Source organism: Triticum aestivum, chromosome 2B (genome assembly GCF_018294505.1).
Source record: "Triticum aestivum cultivar Chinese Spring chromosome 2B, IWGSC CS RefSeq v2.1, whole genome shotgun sequence".
NCBI lineage: Eukaryota > Viridiplantae > Streptophyta > Magnoliopsida > Poales > Poaceae > Triticum > Triticum aestivum.
Genome location: NC_057798.1, coordinates 87,249,847 through 87,269,479, shown reverse-complemented (window position 1 = coordinate 87,269,479; position 19,633 = coordinate 87,249,847). Strand labels below are relative to the sequence as shown.

The following is a 19,633-nucleotide window of genomic DNA, read 5'->3' as shown; positions in this document are numbered from 1 at the left end:
CTGGTGAAGAACCTATTAACCCTTGATGTATATATGGCCTGGAGCTGAAGCGTGGCTCCCATTTCTTGCTGTATTTTGTGGTGTCCTCTGCGAGCAGTGCTTCTTGTGTTTGAGCTAAGGAGTAAGCTATATCGACTGAAGTTGGTTGTTGTAACTTGACTGGTGCTCTGATGGATGGTTTCAGTCCTTGTACAAAGCGATTGATGAAGAATGTTTCATCATAGGAGTGATTGTATACCAACAGCTTGTGCATCTGCTCCTCGAACACATGGGCATATTCATCCACCGTTTCAGTCTGCTTCAACGCAAAGAACACATCAATCGCTCTGGTATATTTATTTCTGTTAAACTTCGCAAACACTGCTACGCACAGCGCTGCCCAACTGTCGATCGTGTGCATGGCTTCGTATGTCTGAAGCCAGAGAGCTGCATTGCCTGCGAAGTGCATTGTGGCAAAATCAACCCATAGCTCCTGTTGGACCTTATACATGCGGAAATATTTTTCACACTGCTGCTTCCACCACTTGGGGTCCTCCCCATCAAACTTGGGAAAAATCGGAGTGAGGAATCCTTGGTTTGTACTGACTGTGATGTGCTCGATGAGTATGAGCTGGTGACAAGTCTGAATCCTCATCCGAAAAAACTTCAGCAGTATGAAACGGAGACTGATTTTGCTCACCCAGCGTTGCCGACTGCCGATTCTGACGAGGTCCGCGGCACTCTGCAGCCTGCGGCGCCTGGAGACTGCTCTGCCCTTTAGCGCGGACTGTGGAGGATTGTTGCTGCGGCTGTGGCTGCACTTGTCCCGGCGGAGGTGCATGCTCGAGTTGATCCACACGGCGCACAACACCATCCAACGCCTGCTTCATCTCAGCCATCGCTGCATCTAGTGAATTGTTGGCGATGAGAACCCTGCCGAGAGTCGCTTCAGTGCGTCCCAGCGACGCGGTGGTCGTCTGTGCCAGCCAATATTGGTGCCAGCGCATCGAAGGCCTTGGCAGAAGAGGCGGCGTACTTGTCAAGCGAGTCCTGGATCTCGTTGACGCGTTTCGCCGTGGCCGCCCCAGCTTCGGACACCGCCTTGCTCTGCTGGATCGTGTCCTGCACCAGCTTCTGCAGATCCGCCAGGGAGAGCTCCGCTGCCGCCATACGAGCAGAGATTGTCGGCTTGGTGGACCGCGCCATCGGATTCGGTCGATCTACTCAACCAAACGCAGGTACACCGAGGTGTTTTGCGCGGAATCACCCGAGGGGATCCGCACCCTTGCTTGGAATTAGGAGTTAATCGACGGATTGATCGCGAGATGTGGATGAAAATTATTGGGGAAAAAGAGGAAGCGGATCGATACACGGCTCTGAATACCAGATGCTACGGGATCGCAGCAACTCCTCGCGTCACGCCAGGATGTGGTAACGAGAGGCAGAAGGAAAGCGCGTGGGGAGGAAGAAGAAGCAGAGAGGAAGGATTGTATTTCAGAGAATAATGTTTACAATGCTAGTTGTCTTTCTCCCCTCCACACGCTAGCTATATAACGGTTCCATTACAGGCCGCACTAGGCCGGCCCAACGGCCATCCACCCACTCAAGGCACGGCAAGGCCCAGGTCGTTGCACAATCTAACCAATTTTCAGTAATCTCTCTGGGCAGAGAAACTGGCTCATGTTACTGTGGAGCATATCCAGCTGTTATCCAGATTTACTGTTGAGCAACTAATTGAGACACAACTTTTGGTACTGTCAAGTGACTTGTAAAGAAGAGGGAGCAGCTTATGTATAGTAGGAGTGCTGCCAATAACTCAATCCATCCAGAGTTTGGCGCCCAACTCTGAATGTGTACTCTAAATCTGCGGCACGAGGATCTTATTGTGACTGCTTACTTTAATCAGACGGAGATGGTGAATGTCTGGTTGTTCACTTGATTGCCAGGAACCACGATATGGTAAGTTGATCTTCCTGGGTCATGCCTAAGGCCCATGGCCACGGCAAATTTCTGTTCTTGCATTTTCGACATGAACAAATTACTTATGCATATCATCTACTGGCCAGAAAGTTGTTGTTGTGCGCATATCAAATTTGAGGAGTCATGTTTGGATGGGCCGTTTGAGGAGTTTAATTTTAGGGAAATGGCTAGAGATGGTCTAATAGTCTGCTCTCAGGCCATGTCTAGATGATTTATCCTTTTTTTCTTCTGTTTACCCATATATCCATATGAGTAAGAGACGTATGTATATTGGGACTTAATTTGTTATATGCGCGTAAGGACCCAAAATTTCTCGAATAAGAATTCTAGGATTCCATTCTTTTATCGCATTGGCATGTCTGAATTCTTGAATAAACTATATTCGAGAGTTTGGCGGCCAACTCTGAATGTGTACTCTGAATCTGCAAGTGGTGGTTCACTTGATTGCCAGGAACCACGATATGGTAAGTTCATCTTCCTGGGTCATGCGCCTAAGGCCCATGGCCAGGGCAAATTTCTGTTCTTGCATTTTCGACATGAATAAAGAGTTCAGGGCCAGCTATGGTCCTGCATAGTACTGTAGTTAGATACCACGAATCTCAAAGATGGATTTACAGTAGGAACACAGTTTATTATAGGGTAAACAGCCCAAAACATAAACAGATTATTGGATCTTTATTATGATGGATTTGAGAGAAGGGCCCTTGATACTGAGAGTACAATATCGATTGATCACACTAGTTAAGCAGAATAAATCTGTGGTGATATTGTCATTTATGAGATGATATAGTAGAACTATAACATATCACCAGATCTCATCACTTCGATATTTTCATTTATATGAGACATCATGTCAAACAAACAATTGTTGATTTTGGATCCTTCATTACCTTCCAATCTAAACCAATAGTGCACACGTGTCCACGCGAAATAATTCTTAAGATCATTCAGAAAATCGAAAAAGATCGTGTATTTCCCCCACATATCCCACATCATAACTCTGAAGATACACTATACTGATCATAATAAACGTGGGTACTAGTCTCTCTCTCTCTATATATATATATAGATATATGATACTCGTATTAAATTTGATTCATTGATTTCCTTTCATTTCCGCTCATATTGTAGTATATGATTCATGCACGAGATAGAAAAAGGATCATGCTGCATTGATTTTTCTTCATTGTTCCCATATAGTATATTTGCGTCTCAGCACACGCGTATTAAAGATATTGTATGCTTTAATAGTACTGCATTTATCACACAAAGTAAAGCAGTTGTAAGCTCTTGCATGCGCTAGATATCCATGGGATTGATTTTTGCAGCATTAAAGTTGCATCACATTAATCATTCATGCTATATAAATGAAGACCACCGGGAACTGGCTGGACAGACCCTCCATCGCCATCTTCTTCCTCGGTCGTGTAGGTGTGCCTAGCTTCAGCAATGGCATTATTCCTGACAAATCTCATACTACTACCACTTCTCTTGCTCGCCAACTTCTCTCCTACACCTTCACTGTGCTATGTTAGTCCATATGCTGCAAGGGTACACCAGAGTGCTACACAAACATCTGCTTACCGCACTTACATTGTGCTCGTTGAGCCACCTCCCCCAGGTGCCGATGAAGAGGGGCATCGTCGGTGGTACCAAACTTTCTTGCCGAGCTCACACATCGGTGAATCTGGGGAGCCACGTCTCCTCCACTCCTACACCGAGGTGTTTAGTGGCTTCACGGCGAAGCTCACAGAGGCTGAGCTTGATGCGGTCGCCAAGAATCCCAGGTTTGTGCGCGCGTTCCCAGACCGAATGCTGCAACTCATGACCACACACACACCGGAGTTCCTCGGGCTGAAGAATGGCACCGGGTTTTGGAGCAATGCAGGTTACGGGAAGGGAGTGATTGTCGGGCTACTCGACACCGGGATCTATGCATCACACTCTTCGTTCGACGATCATGGTGTCCCACCACCCCCGATGAAGTGGAAGGGCTCATGCAAGGCGGTCAGGTGCAACAACAAGCTCATCGGTGCCAAATCACTTGTTGGAGATGATGGCTCATACGATTATGACGGGCATGGAACACACACCTCATCCACTGCTGCCGGGAACTTCGTCACTGGTGCGTCGGACCATGGAGTGGGCATGGGCACTGCTTCTGGAATTGCTCCAGGTGCCCACATCGCGATGTACAAGGTGTGCACCGCCGAGGGCTGCGAAGAATCCGCCGTAGTGGCTGGCATGGATGCGGCCATCAAGGATGGGGTGGACGTCCTCTCGCTGTCTCTCGGTAGCAGAACCAGTGTCAGCTTCAGAAATGACCCCATCGCCATCGGTGCATTCAGCGCAATATCGAAGGGCATCATTGTGGTGTGTGCCGCTGGCAACAGAGGTCCCATTCCACAATCGATCACAAATGATGCGCCTTGGTTGCTCACGGTCGCCGCCGGCTCGGTGGACCGGAGGTTCGATGCTGGTGTGCATCTCGGCAACGGCAAGCACATTGACGGAGAAGCACTTGCCCAGGTGACAAAGCCAACCTCAAAGCCATACCCTCTCCTCTACTCCGAGGAACATCGTTTCTGCCAGAATGAGGATCACGGTTCCGTTGCTGGGAAAGTAATTGTTTGCCAGGCCACGACACCAATGACTCAGTATTTTTGACATTGAGAGGCTAATGGTTGCCGGTGCGGCTGGCGTGGTGCTTTTCAATAACGAAGCCACCGGTTACACCATTGCTCTTCACAACTACAAGGCGAGAGTGGTGCAGGTGACCTCCGCCGACGGCATCACCATTGCGGCTTACGTAAAGTCAGCAGCGAACGCCGTGGCCACTTTCACATGCAACAACACAGTGTTGGGTGTTCGTCCGAGCCCGGTCGTGGCGTCATTCTCTTCCAGGGGTCCAAGCTCTATCGCCCGCGGCGTGCTCAAGCCAGACATTCTTGCGCCAGGGCTCAACATCCTTGCGGCGTGGCGAGGGCCTTCTTTCAAAATTGTATCAGGTACGTCCATGGCAACACCACACATCAGCGGCGTGGCAGCGCTCATCAAAAGCTTGCATCCCAACTGGTCACCGGCTGCCATCAAGTCGGCCATCCTGACAACGTCAGACACCACGAACAACATCGACGGCTCGATCTTGAATGAGAGGCATGGTAAAGCCAGTGCCTACGATAGAGGCGCCGGCCATGTGAATCCCGCGAGAGCCGCCGACCCTGGTCTGGTGTACGACCTCGGCGCGACTGACTATGCAGGCTACATCTGCTGGCTCTTCGGCGACGAAGGCTTGCGGACCATTGTACGCAACTCGAGCTTGACCTGCGCGAAGCTGCCCAAGGTCAAGGACGTTCAGCTCAACTACCCTACTCTAACTGTGCCGCTAGCATCAACGCCTTTCACCGTGACCCGGACAGTGACGAACGTCGGGCCGGCACATTCTACTTACGCCGCCAAGGTAGACTCACCAAGCTCTATGAAAGTGCGCGTCTCCCCAGAGACACTGGTGTTCTCCATGGCTGGAGAAAAGAAGACGTTCAGCGTGACAGTGATCTGCCAAGGCGTGGGTGCATCGGAAATCTTTGTGGAGGGAAGCTTGAGCTGGGTGTCAAAGAAGCATGTTGTGCGCAGTCCCATTGTGGCTATCCGTGGAGCAGGAGGTCCTGCTCCCGCTCCATCACCATGAACGATGTCCATGCCCTGAGATTTCAGGCTTAGTGTTTTTTTGTGTGTCAGATCAAACATGGCAATGGAATAAGATTTGTGTGATTGTGTCGTCTCAGTTTGTTTTCCTAATAAAAGTCTTACTAAGAACTGCAGAAACTTGTGACATTCTGTTGTTGTTTAATCCTTATTACCGCTTGTCGGATAAGGAACAGTACAAACAAGTGAAATATAGATTCAGTTGTGTGTGTCAGAGCATGGACAATCTCTAGTTAAACTCTCAACTTCCTTTTGAATGCAGAGCTCTTTGTAATTGTTCGAGAAAACAGATGTGAGAGGGGAGGTGGGGGGAGGGGATTGACTGCTGAGGCACAACCATCACACTGTAGGCTCTTGAATTTTCAAACTGAACCAAAAACTTCCTATTTGACACCTTTCCGACTTTCAGCTTTGGCTAAAATCAAGTTTCTACCGATTTTCTGAACTTGTGCTTCAACCCAAACATTTGACAGGGAGAAAGATGGGCTGATGCGGCAAAATTTTCTCAAGTGGCTTGTCACATCCCAAAATGACATGCTGATTTGGATCCATGTCAGCAAAACTAGTATTCGGACCGCTTGAATGTTTGAGCGGATAGAATGGACTAAATCTATTGGCCGGGACGAGTTTCTATTCTTGTATGTTTGACACAAATAGGGTTCAGGACTAGTCCTGCATAGTGGTTAGATACCACTCATCAAAGATTTCACGGTAACTGGTTTGAATTGACTAAATTGCCTTCAACGTAGATGATACCTCTACATTGCTGAACCACACACAACAGGACTGCATAAATATATGTATTAAGAAGGCAGCAAGTAGTAGAAACTGAACATCCATCCACTTTACAACTAATCCACTAATAAGGCCAGTAAAATGCCACTCAATCATCAGTAATAATACACTAATAGATCATTAGTCTTTAGCACATTCACACCAAGAAGAGGCGCTGAAAATAGCCGTTTCAATTTGGTGATCAGTTCGACCTCACCTGATCTCATTTCTATCACTATTACTACATTGACATTTATGACATGATACCTATACTATATATCACGGGCATTGATCTATATCATGTTAAATTTGAGTCTTTCATAGAAAAGCGATCTCAGTGGATTGATATTTCCTTATCGTTCCAGGCCAGATAATTGCGTATCAGCATGCGCATGTCTGGTCTCCCGTCTCCCACATGGGTATTAGCACAGAGGACAATCTTAAGCGCCTCTTGTACAACTCGCGCACATAGGCGATTAGGGTTCCCCTGCCTCCCGTTGACGCCGCCACCGGTCCGCCTCGCCAAGGCTGGAGAAAAGAAGACGTTCAGGGTGTCTGTGAACTGCCAAGGCGTGGGTGCACCAGAAATCTTAGCTTGAGCTGGGTGTCGAAGAAGCATGTTGTGCACACTCATTGTCGCCATCCGTGGAGCAGGAGGTCCTGCCCTGCTCCATTACTGATGGATGTTTTTGTCAGATAAAGTAGTGGTAATGCAACAAGATATGTGTCGTCTCAGTATGTTTTTTTTAATGTAAGTTTTACTAAGAGCTGCAGAAACTTGTAACCTTTCTAGAGTTGTTCAATTCTTGTGACCTTTTGTCGAATAAGGAACAATGCAAACAAAACTGGCTGCTTGGGACGTTAATTTGCTATATACTCCTGCTGCTCTTTTGTATCTCGTTCTTGCAGTATCAATCTAACTTTGAAAATTTCGGGGCTGAAAAACTGGCTGATGTTATTGTGGAGCATATCCAGATTTGTTGTTTAGCAACTAACCGAGACACATTGTTTGCCATTGTCAAGTGATCTGTAAAGAAAAAGAGCTTATATATAGTGGGCTAACCCCATCAAGAGTTCCGTGCCCAACCAGCCGGTGCCGTATCGTATGGTGACGGCTCCAACTCTGAATGTGTACTATGAATCTCCACAAGCATCTTTCGGTGACGGCTTACTTCGATCAGACGGAGATGGGAATGTCCGGTAGTGTCTGTTTATGTCAGGAACCACGTTATGGTAATTGGTAAGCTCATCTTCCCGGCCTCATGCCCAAGGCCATTGGCTAGGACAAAGTTTATGTTTCTGCATTTTCGACATGAATAAATAAAGAGTTCAGGATCAGCTATGCTCCTCGAAAGAAGAGGAGCTGATTGAATCTTAAATAATTCACAGTAGTAACACAGTCTATTAGAATTAGAGGGTAAACAATTGGAATCGCAAAACATAAACAGATTATGGATCGTTATTATGATGGATTGAGTGAAGGGTCCTTAATACCTAGTGTACAATGCCACTTGATCATACTCCCTCCGTTCCTAAATATTTGTCTTTCTAGAAATTTCAACAAGTGACTACATACGGAGCAAAATGAGTGAATCTATATTCTATACATCCGTACGTGGTAGTCCATTTAAAATCTCTAAAAAGACAAATACTCCCTCCGTCCCAAAATTCTTGTCTTAGATTTGTCTAGATACGGATGTATCAAGTCTAAAACAAGAATTTTGGGACGGAGGGAGTATTTAGGAACCGAGGGAGTGCTAGTTAAGCAGATTAAATCTGTAGCGATATTGTCATTTATGAGGCGATATATAACATATCGCCTGATCTCTCGTCACTTTGATATTGTCATTTATGAGATGATATATAACACATCACCTTCACTTCGATATTATCATTTATCAGACAATATATAACACATCATGACAAACCACCAGCTGTTAGTTTTGAATCCTGAATTATCTTCCAATTTAAATCAATAGTCCAAATGCGTCCACACGAAATAATCTTCAAGATCATGCCGAAAATCGAAACAAATCATGCATTTACCCCCACATATCCCACAACATAAACTCTGTAGATACACTACTAGTACTGATCATAAACATGTGGTAATCTATTATTAAATTTGAGTCATTGTTTTTCTTAAATTTCTGCTCATATTGTAATATATATGATTCATGCAGGGGATAGAAAAACGATAGTAGTGCATTGATTTCGTATATTTGTGTATCAGCACGCACATATTAAAGCTACTGTATGCTTTACTACTGCAAGATATTCAAGGGATTAACATCTGCATCATGAAAGTTGCAGCACATTGATCATTCGTGATGTATAAATGAGGAACACCGGGTGCTGGCCGGACAGACACTCCATCGCCATCGTCTTCCTCAGTTGTGTAGGTGTGCCTAGCTTCAGCAATGGCGTCCTTGACAAATCTCATACTACTACCACTTCTCTTGCTCGCCACCTTCTCTCCTACACCATCACTGTGCTATGTCAGTCCATCTGCTGCAAGGGTACATGAGGGTGTTACACAGACATCTGCCTACCACACTTACATTGTGCTCGTCAAGCCACCTCCCTCGGGTACCAACGAAGAGGGGCATCGTCGGTGGTATGAGACTTTCTTGCCGAGCTCACACATCGGCGAATCTGGGGAGCCCCGTCTCCTCCACTCCTACATCGAGGTGTTCAGCGGCTTTGCGGCGAGGCTCACAGAGGCTGAGCTCGACGCGACCGCCAAGAAGCTGGGGTTCGTGCGTGCGTTCCCAGATCGGACGCTGCATCTCATGACCACGCACACACCAGAGTTCCTCGGGCTCAGGAATGGCACCGGATTTTGGAGCGACGTAGGCTACGGGAAGGGGGTGATCATCGGGCTGCTCGACACCGGGATCTATGCAACACATCCTTCGTTCGATGATCATGGTGTCCAATCACCCCCGACAAGGTGGAAGAGCCCGTGCAAGGCAGTCAGGTGCAACAACAAGCTCATCGGTGCCAACTCATTTACTGGAGATAACGATTCGTACGGTTATGTGGGGCACGGAACACACACCTCGTCCACTGCCGCCGGCAACTTCGTCACCGATGCGTCAGACCATGGCGTGGGCACGGGCACTGCTTCCGGAATTGCTCCAGGTGCCCACATCGCCATGTACAAGGTGTGCACCGCCGAGGGATGCGAAGAATCCGCCGTAGTGGCCGGCCTCGATGCGGCCATCAAGGATGGGGTGGACGTACTCTCGCTATCTCTCAGTAGCCTCACCGGTGTCAGCTTCAATAAGGACCCCATAGCCATCGGCGCGTTCAGTGCTATATCCAACGGCATCATTGTGGTGTGCTCGGCTGGCAACAAAGGTCCCACTCCACGGTCAGTCTCCAACACTGCACCGTGGTTGCTCACAGTTGCCGCTGGCTCGGTGGACCGGAGATTCGATGCTGGCGTGCATCTCGGCAACGGCAAGCGCATGGACGGAGAAGCATTTACCCCAGTGATAAAGCCAACCTCAAAGCCATACCCTCTCCTCTACTCCGAGGAACATCGTTTCTGCCAGAATGCGTCTTACGGTTCAGTTGCCGGGAAAATAATTGTTTGTCAGGCCACAACACCCATGGCTCGCTATTCTGACATTTCGAGGCTAATGGGTCATGGTGCGGCTGGCGTGGTTCTTTTCAATGACAAAGCCACCGGCTACACCATTATTCTTCAGGATTTTGACGAGGCGAGAGTGGTGCAGGTGACCTCCGCCGACGGCATCGCCCTCGCAGCTTACACGAAGTCATCATCGAACGACGCCGTTGCCACTTTCACATATAACAACACAGTGTTGGGTGTTCGTCCGAACCCGGTCGTGGCGTCGTTCTCTTCCCGGGGTCCAAGCTCCGTCGCTCCTGGTGTGCTCAAGCCAGACATTCTTGCGCCCGGGCTCAACATCCTTGCGGCGTGGCCAAGTCCCCCTTTCAAAATCATATCGGGGACGTCCATGGCAACGCCACATGTCAGTGGTGTCGCGGCGCTTATCAAAAGCTTGCATCCCGACTGGTCACCGGCTGCCATCAAGTCGGCCATCCTGACGACGTCGAACACCATGAACAACATCGGCGGCTCGATCTTGAACGAGAGGCATGATAAAGCCAGTGCGTACGATAGAGGCGCCGGCCATGTGAACCCGGCGAGGGCTGCTGACCCCGGTTTGGTGTACGACCTCAGTGTAACAGACTATGCAGGCTACATCTGCTGGCTCCTTGGCGAGGAAGGCTTGGTGACCATCGTATGCAACTCAAGCTTGACCTGCGCGAAGCTGCCCAAGGTCAAGGATGTTCAGCTCAACTACCCTACTCTAACTGTGCCGCTGGCATCAACGCTGTTCACCATGACCCGGACGGTGACGAACGTTGGGCCGGCAGATTCTACGTACGCTGCTAAGGTAAACTCGCCAAGCTCTATGACAGTGCATGTCTCCCCAGAGACACTGGTGTTCTCCAAGGCTGGAGAAAAGAAGACGTTCAGCGTGACAGTGATCTGCCAAGGCGTGGGTGCATCAGAAACCTTTGTGGAGGGAAGCTTGAGCTGGGTGTCGAAGAAGCATGTTGTGCGTAGTCCCATTGTCGCCATCCGTGGAGCAGGAGGTCCTGCTCCCACTCCATCACCATGATCGATGTCCATGCCCCGAGATTCATGGATGTCTTCGTGTGTCCCCGCAAATTTCATGCTTAGTTTTTTTTGGTGTCAGATAAAACAGTGGCAATGGAATAAGATTTGTGTGATTATGTTGTCTCGGTTTGTTTTTCTAATAGGACTTCTATTAAGAACTGCAGAAACTTGTGACATTTTGTTGTTGTTTAATCCTTATAACCTCTTATCGGATAAGGAACAGTACAAACAAGTGAAATATAGACTCAGTTGTGTCAGAGCATGGGCAATCTGTAGTTGAACTCTCAACTTCCCCTTGAATGCAGAGCTCCTTGTAATTGTTCAAGAAAAGAGATGTGAAGGGGGACTGAGGCACAACCATCACCGTGTAGATTCTGGAATTTTCAAACTCCAGATTTGTAGGAGTCACGGCACCAACATGATCGTGTCGGTGATCTGAGTCACATATTTTGAGGCATAAAAGCATCTCTAGCTCTCCCATCAAATCTCTTTAACTCCTTAAATTTGAGGGGTTAAGCCCCTTCCGGCCCTTCCTTCAAACTTGCCTCTCCATGATCAAATTTGTGGGGGGAAAGAGCTATTCTCCTAAATTATTTTTTCTTCCCGACACTATTTTTGCTTTGGCAGTCACCCAACAATCGTCATCCATCACTGCCCATCTCCACCGCGACCCTAAAGAGAGCAGTTCTACGAGCTTGGGGCAGATGGATACCTTTTGGTTGCAGTTGACCAGCTACTACTCATTGAGCACCTCCAGTTTCCTGTTGGACCAATCACAATCTTTTGATAGAACTCAGGTTTTGAGCGCAAAAGAAAATGACCCGTTCAACCTCACCTAATTTCATGACTTGTATATTGTCATTTACTCCCATATTTTTGTTCAGGAATCTGTTGATAGTACTCATTTATGAGACGATAACACATGATAGGTGGGGATACAGAACCAGCAGCTGTTAATTTTGAAAAATTAATTATTCTGAAAAACAAAATTGAAAAATTAATTCTCCTCCAATTTTACAGATACTTGAATATATGTATTAAAGATCATGTATTTCCTCCCACATATCCCACATCATGTATTTAATTTGAGTCATTGGTTTCCTTTCATTTCAGCACATACTGTAATATATGATTCATGCAGGAGATAGAAAAACAATCGTACTGCATTGATTTTTCCTCATTGTTCCCAATCGTATATTGTCCATCCCACATAATCTTATCATATCTTCTAGATTTAGCAGAAATTAAACTCATTAATGTTACCAAATGCTCTGGGTTTATCAACTGATTAATATATGCCAAAAATAAGACAAGACCCATTAATTGTTCGTGCTATATAAAGATTGCCCGGTGATTGATCCTATTCCGGCATTGCCATCATCTTCATCGCCGGTAGTTGTGTGGCTTGAGCTTCGAGGAATGGTGTCGTTCACAAATCTCTCAGTACCACTTCTCTTGCTCGCGATCCTCTTTCCTACGCTCACACTATGCTATATCAATCCAGTTGCCACAAGCGTACACCAAAATACCACAAAACCCATTGCTTATCGTGCTTACATCGTGCTCGTCGAGCCACCGCAGTCGAATGCCGACGAAGACGCCCATCGCTAGTGGCACAAGTCTTTCTTGCCAAGTTCGTTGACTGGTGAGTCCAACGAGTCGTGCCTTCTCCATTCCTACACCGAGGTATTCAGTGGCTTCGCCGCGAGGCTCACCAACGCCGAGCTCGACACGATGGCCAAGAAGCCAGGGTTCGTGCGTGCATTCCCCGATCGGACGCTGCAGCTAATGACCACCCACACGCCGGAGTTTCTTGGGCTAAGGAACGGCACCGGGTTCTGGAACCAGGCTGGCTATGGTAAGGGAGTCATCATTGGACTGCTCGATAGCGGTATCTATGCGGCACACCCTTCCTTCAATGACCATGGAGTTCCGCCACCCCCAGCAAGGTGGAAGGGCTCGTGCGAGGCGGCTCGGTGCAACAACAAGATCATCGGTGCCAAGTCACTCATTGCGGGTGATGACTCTGGTGATGGAGATGGGCATGGTACGCACACCTCATCCATAGCTGCCGGGAATTTCGTAGTCGATGCGTCATACCATGGCGTGGGCACGGGCACCGCGGCCGGAATTGCTCCGGGTGCTCACATCGCCATGTACAAGGTATGTGTTGCTCGTCGCTGCAAGCAATCTGCCGTACTGGCCACCTAGAAGAGGCCATCAAGGATGGGGTGGACGTGCTTTCGCTCTCTCTTGGAAGGGAAACCATCGCCAGCTTCGATCATGACCCCATCGCTATCGGCACGTTTAGTGCCATTTCCAAGGGCATCCTCGTGGTGTGCGCCGCCGGCAACAGCGGTCCGCATCGCTATCGGGGCTTCATCGGCAACGATGCGCCGTGGTTACTCACGGTCGCTGCCGGCTCCATGGACCGAAGCTTCGGAGTCAGCATCCATCTCGCCAACGGCAAGAGCATCCACGGAGAAGCACTCACCCAGAAAGCGAGTACAAGCTCAAAGTTGCACCCTCTCCTCTACTCCGAGGAACGGCGGTACTGCAATTACGAGGGTGATAGTAGCATCGCTGGTAAGATCCTGCTTTGCGAGGACAATTTCTCGAAGGTTCAACAGTCCAAAATCCGCAACATAATGAGCGCTGGTGTGGTAGGCGTGGTGTTGTTCAATAACCGAATCTGCGGCTACTCCACCTTTCTTCATGCTTCCAACTCCAGTATTGTACAGGTGACCGCGGCCGACGGCAACGCCCTCATAGCTTACACCGCATCAACGGAGAGCAGCTCCGCGGCGTCTCTCGCATACAACGACACACAGTATGGCGTCCGCCCAGCCCCGGTCGTGGCCTGGTTCTCTTCCCGGGGTCCAAGCAAACGTGCCCCTGGCATCCTAAAACCGGACATACTGGCACCGGGCCTCAACATCCTTGCTGCTTGGCCGCCAAGCACGAGCTCTGGACAGGGCCTTTTCAACGTCATATCAGGCACATCCATGGCGACGCCACACGTAAGTGGTGTCGCGGCGCTCATCAAAGCCATCCATCCCGACTGGTCACCGGCCGCCATCAAGTCTGCCATCCTGACTACGTTAGACATCGTCAACAGTACCAGTGGCTCAATCTTGGACGAGCAATATAAAAAGGCCGACGTATATGACAGAGGCGCCGGCCATGTGAACCCGGCGAGAGCCGCCGACCCTGGCTTGGTGTATGACCTCAACTCCGTTGACTACGCTGGCTACATCTGCTGGCTCCTTGGTGACAGCGGCCTAGCAACCATCATGCGCAACTCAAGCTTGACTTGCGCGAAGCTGGCCAGGGTCCAGGAGGTGCAGCTTAACTACCCGACGATAACTGTGCCGTTGACATCGATGCAGTTCACGGTGAACCGGACTGTGACGAACGTCGGGCCAGCGGATTCGAAGTTCAAGGCCAAAGTGGATGTGCCGAGGTCTCTGACAGTGCGCGTCGTCCCGGAGACGCTGTCGTTCTCCAAAATCGGAGAGAAGAAGACCTTCAGTGTGTCGGTGAGCGGCCACGGCGTGGGCAAAGAGAAGAAGGCCTTGGGCGTGTCTGTGAGCGGCCATGGCTTGGACAAAGAAGGAGTGCACGTGGAGGGAAGCTTGAGCTGGGTATCGGAGAAGCATGTGGTGCGGAGCCCCATCGTCTTCGTCGTCACAGGCGGTGGTACTGCTCCAGCTCCAGCGCCATCATCATAAACGATGTCCGTGTCGTGACATGAGTGGATGTTTTATTTCTCCATGTTCACTTCCAATGTTTTCCAGTATTACTAGCACAAATGCCCGTGCGTTGCAACGGGAGAAACAAACTCTCGCACACCCTAGCGAGCAATCCATGTTGTCACTTCTCCTCTTTGGCATCATTGTCGATGGTGGTCACTTGTGTAACTATTTACGAAAAAGGTTATCAATCCCTATGCGGTGAGCTAGGTCATTACACTCTATCATGCCGATTTCATGAGTCCCTCCCTACACTAACTTGCAATTCTTTGTGCGTAGCAACCGTCACATTCACTTCATGTGGTTCAACACCAATCATGTCTTTACATGTCATGCGGTGCATTTTCTTGTTTACCACACACAATAATAATTTTATTGACCACAGACAATAATAATTATTAGTGTAAATAATGTTAAGGTATGAGGCTATCAACTTGCCGACCGAACATAAGCTGCATACACCTTTTCTTTCTGCTCATATTTGTGAGCAAACTGGACCAACTTCTTGAGGCGGCTTATTAATTTCAGTTCATAGACATATATAAATTGGTCCGACGAGTTATAAGAAAGCGAGTTGGGATAATTCAATAACCGAACTAATTAATTTCTTTGTGTTAGTTAATTGCATGCCATGTCTGGGTAATTCCTTTGCGCAATATTTTTTAGAAAAATCTCCTTCCTTATCTGATCACGCCCCGGTAGTATTTCGTCTTAGGATATTCTCTTTCCTCATCTGATCACGCCACCATGGTATTCCTTCCTTTTTTCCGAAACTCTCCTTTTCTTCTTTGTACCCACTGGTATTATAATTCCTTAGGGTCATTATTATTCTCTCCTTCCTTATTTAAGCCCGCTGATCACGTCACACATTTAAGAACAAAAAAAAAGATCACGTCACACATCCCATCCCATTAAATCTAAGCCACATATGTCAGCCCACCTTTGTTTCGTACTTCTCAAGGCTGCTTACTGATCTTGAATCACAAACAAATATAAATTGGGAGTAGAACATGTAAAGCAGCGAGGTGGTACTATTTAATAAGGGAACAATCCTGGTATTTCACACAATGATGTCCTAGCATGATTGGTTGCGTCCTTTGGTCTTGACATGCAACGTCTGGAGTTCGATTGCTCGTGAAGACGCTTTTTTTTTGTCTGGGCTGGCTCCATGTAATATTTCTGCCTAGGCCGATTTTGTTGTTGTTATGTGCTAGTAGAGTAGGCCCAATAGCTAAAGCTCCGGCCAAGGCCCAGCGAGGCGATCCAGATGCAAAGTTGGATCGAGACTTCTGTAATTACCGTGACGGAACGTACGTGAACGTGAAAATCAACAAAGCGAGCGTACGTGGAAAAAACTTTTAAGCGGGACGAAACCAAGAATATCACCTCCCTTTAATAGTAGGTATAGATTACTGTTGCGTCACCATAAATACTATATAAGTAAATAAACGTCTCATTATGATTCACTTGTGCAAAATCTCAAGTTACGCGCTATTCGAACCAGAGATGAGTGATTGATAATACAAATTGTTGTAGGCTTTCATGTTCTGCGTCCCGCTACTTCATGCCGCACATCTGTCTCTGAAACTCCACTGAACATTCTGTTTAGAACTCAAAAACAGAGAGATGGAAACTTCCAACACTCTAAAGTTGTTTTCATCCCTGTAACTTTTTTGTCAAATACTCCCTCCATCCCGTAAGATAACACTCTTATCTTATGGGATGGAACAGAGGTGGTACTAATAAACAGGTTAAATGGAGGGGAGACGCGATTCTGTCTGTCACGGGCAATCTTGTGGAATGCAACTAAAACTCTAGATTTTCTCTTTAGTGCAGAGTGTGGCTACGTTGAGCCCGGACAGGAACTCATTGATTCTTCTACTTGAATTTCGGGTGTGTGTCCAATATTGATTTGTGTACGTGTGTGATCTTAACCACCATAGGTAGTAGATCTTTTGGGCTGACAAAAACATGTTTTCTTAAATTTTTTTGAAAAATCACCGCGGGGGGGGGGGGGGGGGGGGGGGCTCCCCCACCTGAATATATTTCTCATTTTTGTAACCCAACGTCTGTCCGATTACAAAGGTGAATTACATAAGCACGTGTAAGCGTGATAAGAAATAGGAACGCCATGAGGAGGCGGTCTGCTTATGCGCCGGTTTCCTCATCCGGTGCGTCCAGAGCATAAGGTCATCAATGATTCGCTTGAGGGTGAAGATGCTGTGGTGGTTCTGTTGCTTGAAAGTCATGGCGTTTTTGGAATCCCACATTTTCCATAGGATAATGAGGAGGATGGAGTGCCATATTAGCGCGTCAAGCTGGTTGGGGAGGCGGCAGTCCCAAAGGTTGTCTATGAAGTTGGGTGGCGATAGTCCGATTTGCTGCCATATTCTCTGAGCGAGGGGGCAGTCCAGGAAGATATGCGAGGCGGTCTCCCCATCAAACCCATAAACGGATCGGTTTTTATCGATCTGCCACGCAACGTGGTTGGATCGGTTTTTATGGGACGGCCACGTAAAGGGCAGATTGCACGGAGACAGTAGCTTCTCGAGACTTTATCTTCTTATATCTCGTTTTCTCATGTCCACACGTCTCTATCCATCAGCTCTCTCTTCCCCTTTTTTCTCGTCCTACTCCGGTGGCTAGCATGCCATGCAGCTAAAGGGCGTCGCCGAGGCGCCACAAAGGCTCGACGACGAGGCAACTTCTCCCATGGATTCCTATTTTTCCTTTTTCCTGAGCGTTATCCCCTTCCTACCCGACTGTTGCAATGCAGCCCCACGGCAGAGGCGATCTAGGGGATGTGTCCCTGCGAGCGCAACAGAGGGTCGCTGGTGTTGTGCTGCGACTGGTGCTACGGGGATGCCTCATTGCGAGCGCAACAGAGGGTCGCCGGTGTTGTGCTGCGATCGGTGCTGCGGGGATGCCTCACTGTGAGCGCAACAGAGGGTCGCCGGTGTTGTGCTGCGACCGGTGCTATGGGGATGCCTCACTGCGATCGCAACAGAGGCGATGTGGGGGATGTGTCGCTGTTCATGACATCACCTCTGTTGCAAAAAAAAGTTTTGGGACAAGGGTTTTGTTGTAGGAATACAAAGAAGGAGGCCGGAGATGCTACGCAACATCACCTCTGTTGCAAAAAAAATTTGCAACAAGGATTTTGTTGCAGAAATACAGAGAAGCTGTGCAGATTTTGAAGAAGGGTCTTGGTAGAGGAATACAGAAAGAGCTTGAAAATGCTTTTACAACAAAGATCGTGTTGCAACGGAGGTTTGCAACAAGGTTCTTGTTGCCGGAAAATGAAGATGAGCGATTGGACGGCTCGCATCATACTATCGGACGTCTCATGACCCGGCCGGTCTTTTAAAAAGATCAGCGGGAGGACGCGTGGCACTCTCCTCCCTCTAATTGCTCAAGAAGAGATTTGTATACACTACTAGGAAAAACCTTATACACAACATCTTAGCAGTAGCGCTGGACAAAATCATGCTCTCCTGCTACTTAGTAGCAATGCGTATAAATAAACCACGCTACTGCTATAACTTTAGCAGTAGCGCGTACTAGCAAAAAGCACTGCTGCTATGTCTGAAATGGACGCACATGGCTAGCCCAACTTAGCAGTAGCGCGTATCCACGCCCAGCGCTACTGCTATTCTCCTTAGCTGCAGCGCTTTTATCGGACCCGCGCTACTACTAACCCTACCTTATCCTCCCCGCGCGGCCGACCCTCTCTCACTCACTCTCCCTCTCAGTCACCCTCGCCCGCGCCGATACCCGTCGTCCGTCGCCACAGCCGTCGTCGTTCGTCTGCCACCGAGGTACTCCCTCCTTCCCTCCCTCCTCCTCCCACCGCGCCCTCCTCCCTCCGCCTCCGGCCACCCCCTCCTCCCTCCTCCGCCGACAGCCCTCCTCCCACCGCCCTCCCTCCTCCTCCTCCCACCGCCCCTCCTCCTCCGCCTCCGGCCGCCCCCTCCCCCTCCTCTCTCCTCCCTCCCTCCCTTGTCTCTGTTCTTGCAAATTGTAGGTAATTTATATGTAGATTATAGAATGTAGACATCGTAGACTGTAGGTTTTTTAATAGAATGATTTTTTTGACTATTTTAGGTGTTTTGAATAAAATAGAAGTAAGAAAATTTAGGGTAGAACTGGGGTAGTAGAATTTTTACCAAGTGCTTAATAGAAATAGTTTATTTAGTAAGTGATTAATATAACTACTTTATTTATATTAAGTGCTTAATAGAACTAGTTTATTTAGTAAGTGCTTAATAGAACTAGTTTATTTATAGTAAGTGCTTAATAAAACTAGTTTATTTAGTAAGTAGTTAATAAAACTAGTTTATTTAGTAAGTAGTTAATAAAACTAGTTTATTTAGTATTAGGATTATATATAAGATATTTTGAAATGTTTTGGTTCATATTTTCAACCATTGAAATGCAATGACCATCGATAAGTGGCCTATGTTTTGCCGGAGTGTTGATTAATTTCCGTTCCGGCAAATTTCAGGCACTCGATATGTCTTTTTTTAGCAAAGGTCATGCCAGATTTTTTGGGGTTTGCCATCGAGTTATAATCTTTGAATTTTGAACACATGAGATGTCTGATGACGATATGATCCCGAAGTGCGGGTACTGCTACGATGACCGGGGTGTGTGCAACAGGTTCCCTCACCTGTAAAATGATAGGTTTTCACCGTGAAGATGGAAGAGACCTTTGATGTTTGTACGGTATGCAACGACAAGCATTTCATCGTAATTAATATCATCACTTCTGCTTCTTTTGTTC

The 19,633-nt window shown here is 47.8% G+C and overlaps 1 protein-coding gene and 2 pseudogenes across 1 annotated transcript; all 3 read left to right on the top strand.

The window, feature by feature from the left end:
* The first annotated feature begins 3,369 nt into the window (after nt 1-3,369).
* Nucleotides 3,370-5,647, top strand: LOC123040584 (subtilisin-like protease 4; annotated as a pseudogene).
* Nucleotides 5,648-8,826: 3,179 nt separating this feature from the next.
* LOC123040582 (subtilisin-like protease 4) lies at nt 8,827-11,099 on the top strand. Its single transcript, XM_044463384.1, has one exon. The coding sequence runs from the start codon at nt 8,859-8,861 to the stop codon at nt 11,097-11,099; it is 2,241 nt and encodes a 746-aa protein (XP_044319319.1). The 5' UTR covers nt 8,827-8,858.
* Nucleotides 11,100-12,517: 1,418 nt separating this feature from the next.
* Nucleotides 12,518-14,829, top strand: LOC123039005 (subtilisin-like protease 1; annotated as a pseudogene).
* The last annotated feature ends 4,804 nt before the right edge of the window (nt 14,830-19,633 follow it).

Excerpts from the sequence above, each read along its gene's own strand:
- LOC123040582 (XM_044463384.1), top strand. The coding sequence starts at position 8,859 with ATGGCGTCCTTGACAAATCTCATACTACTACCACTTCTCTTGCTCGCC.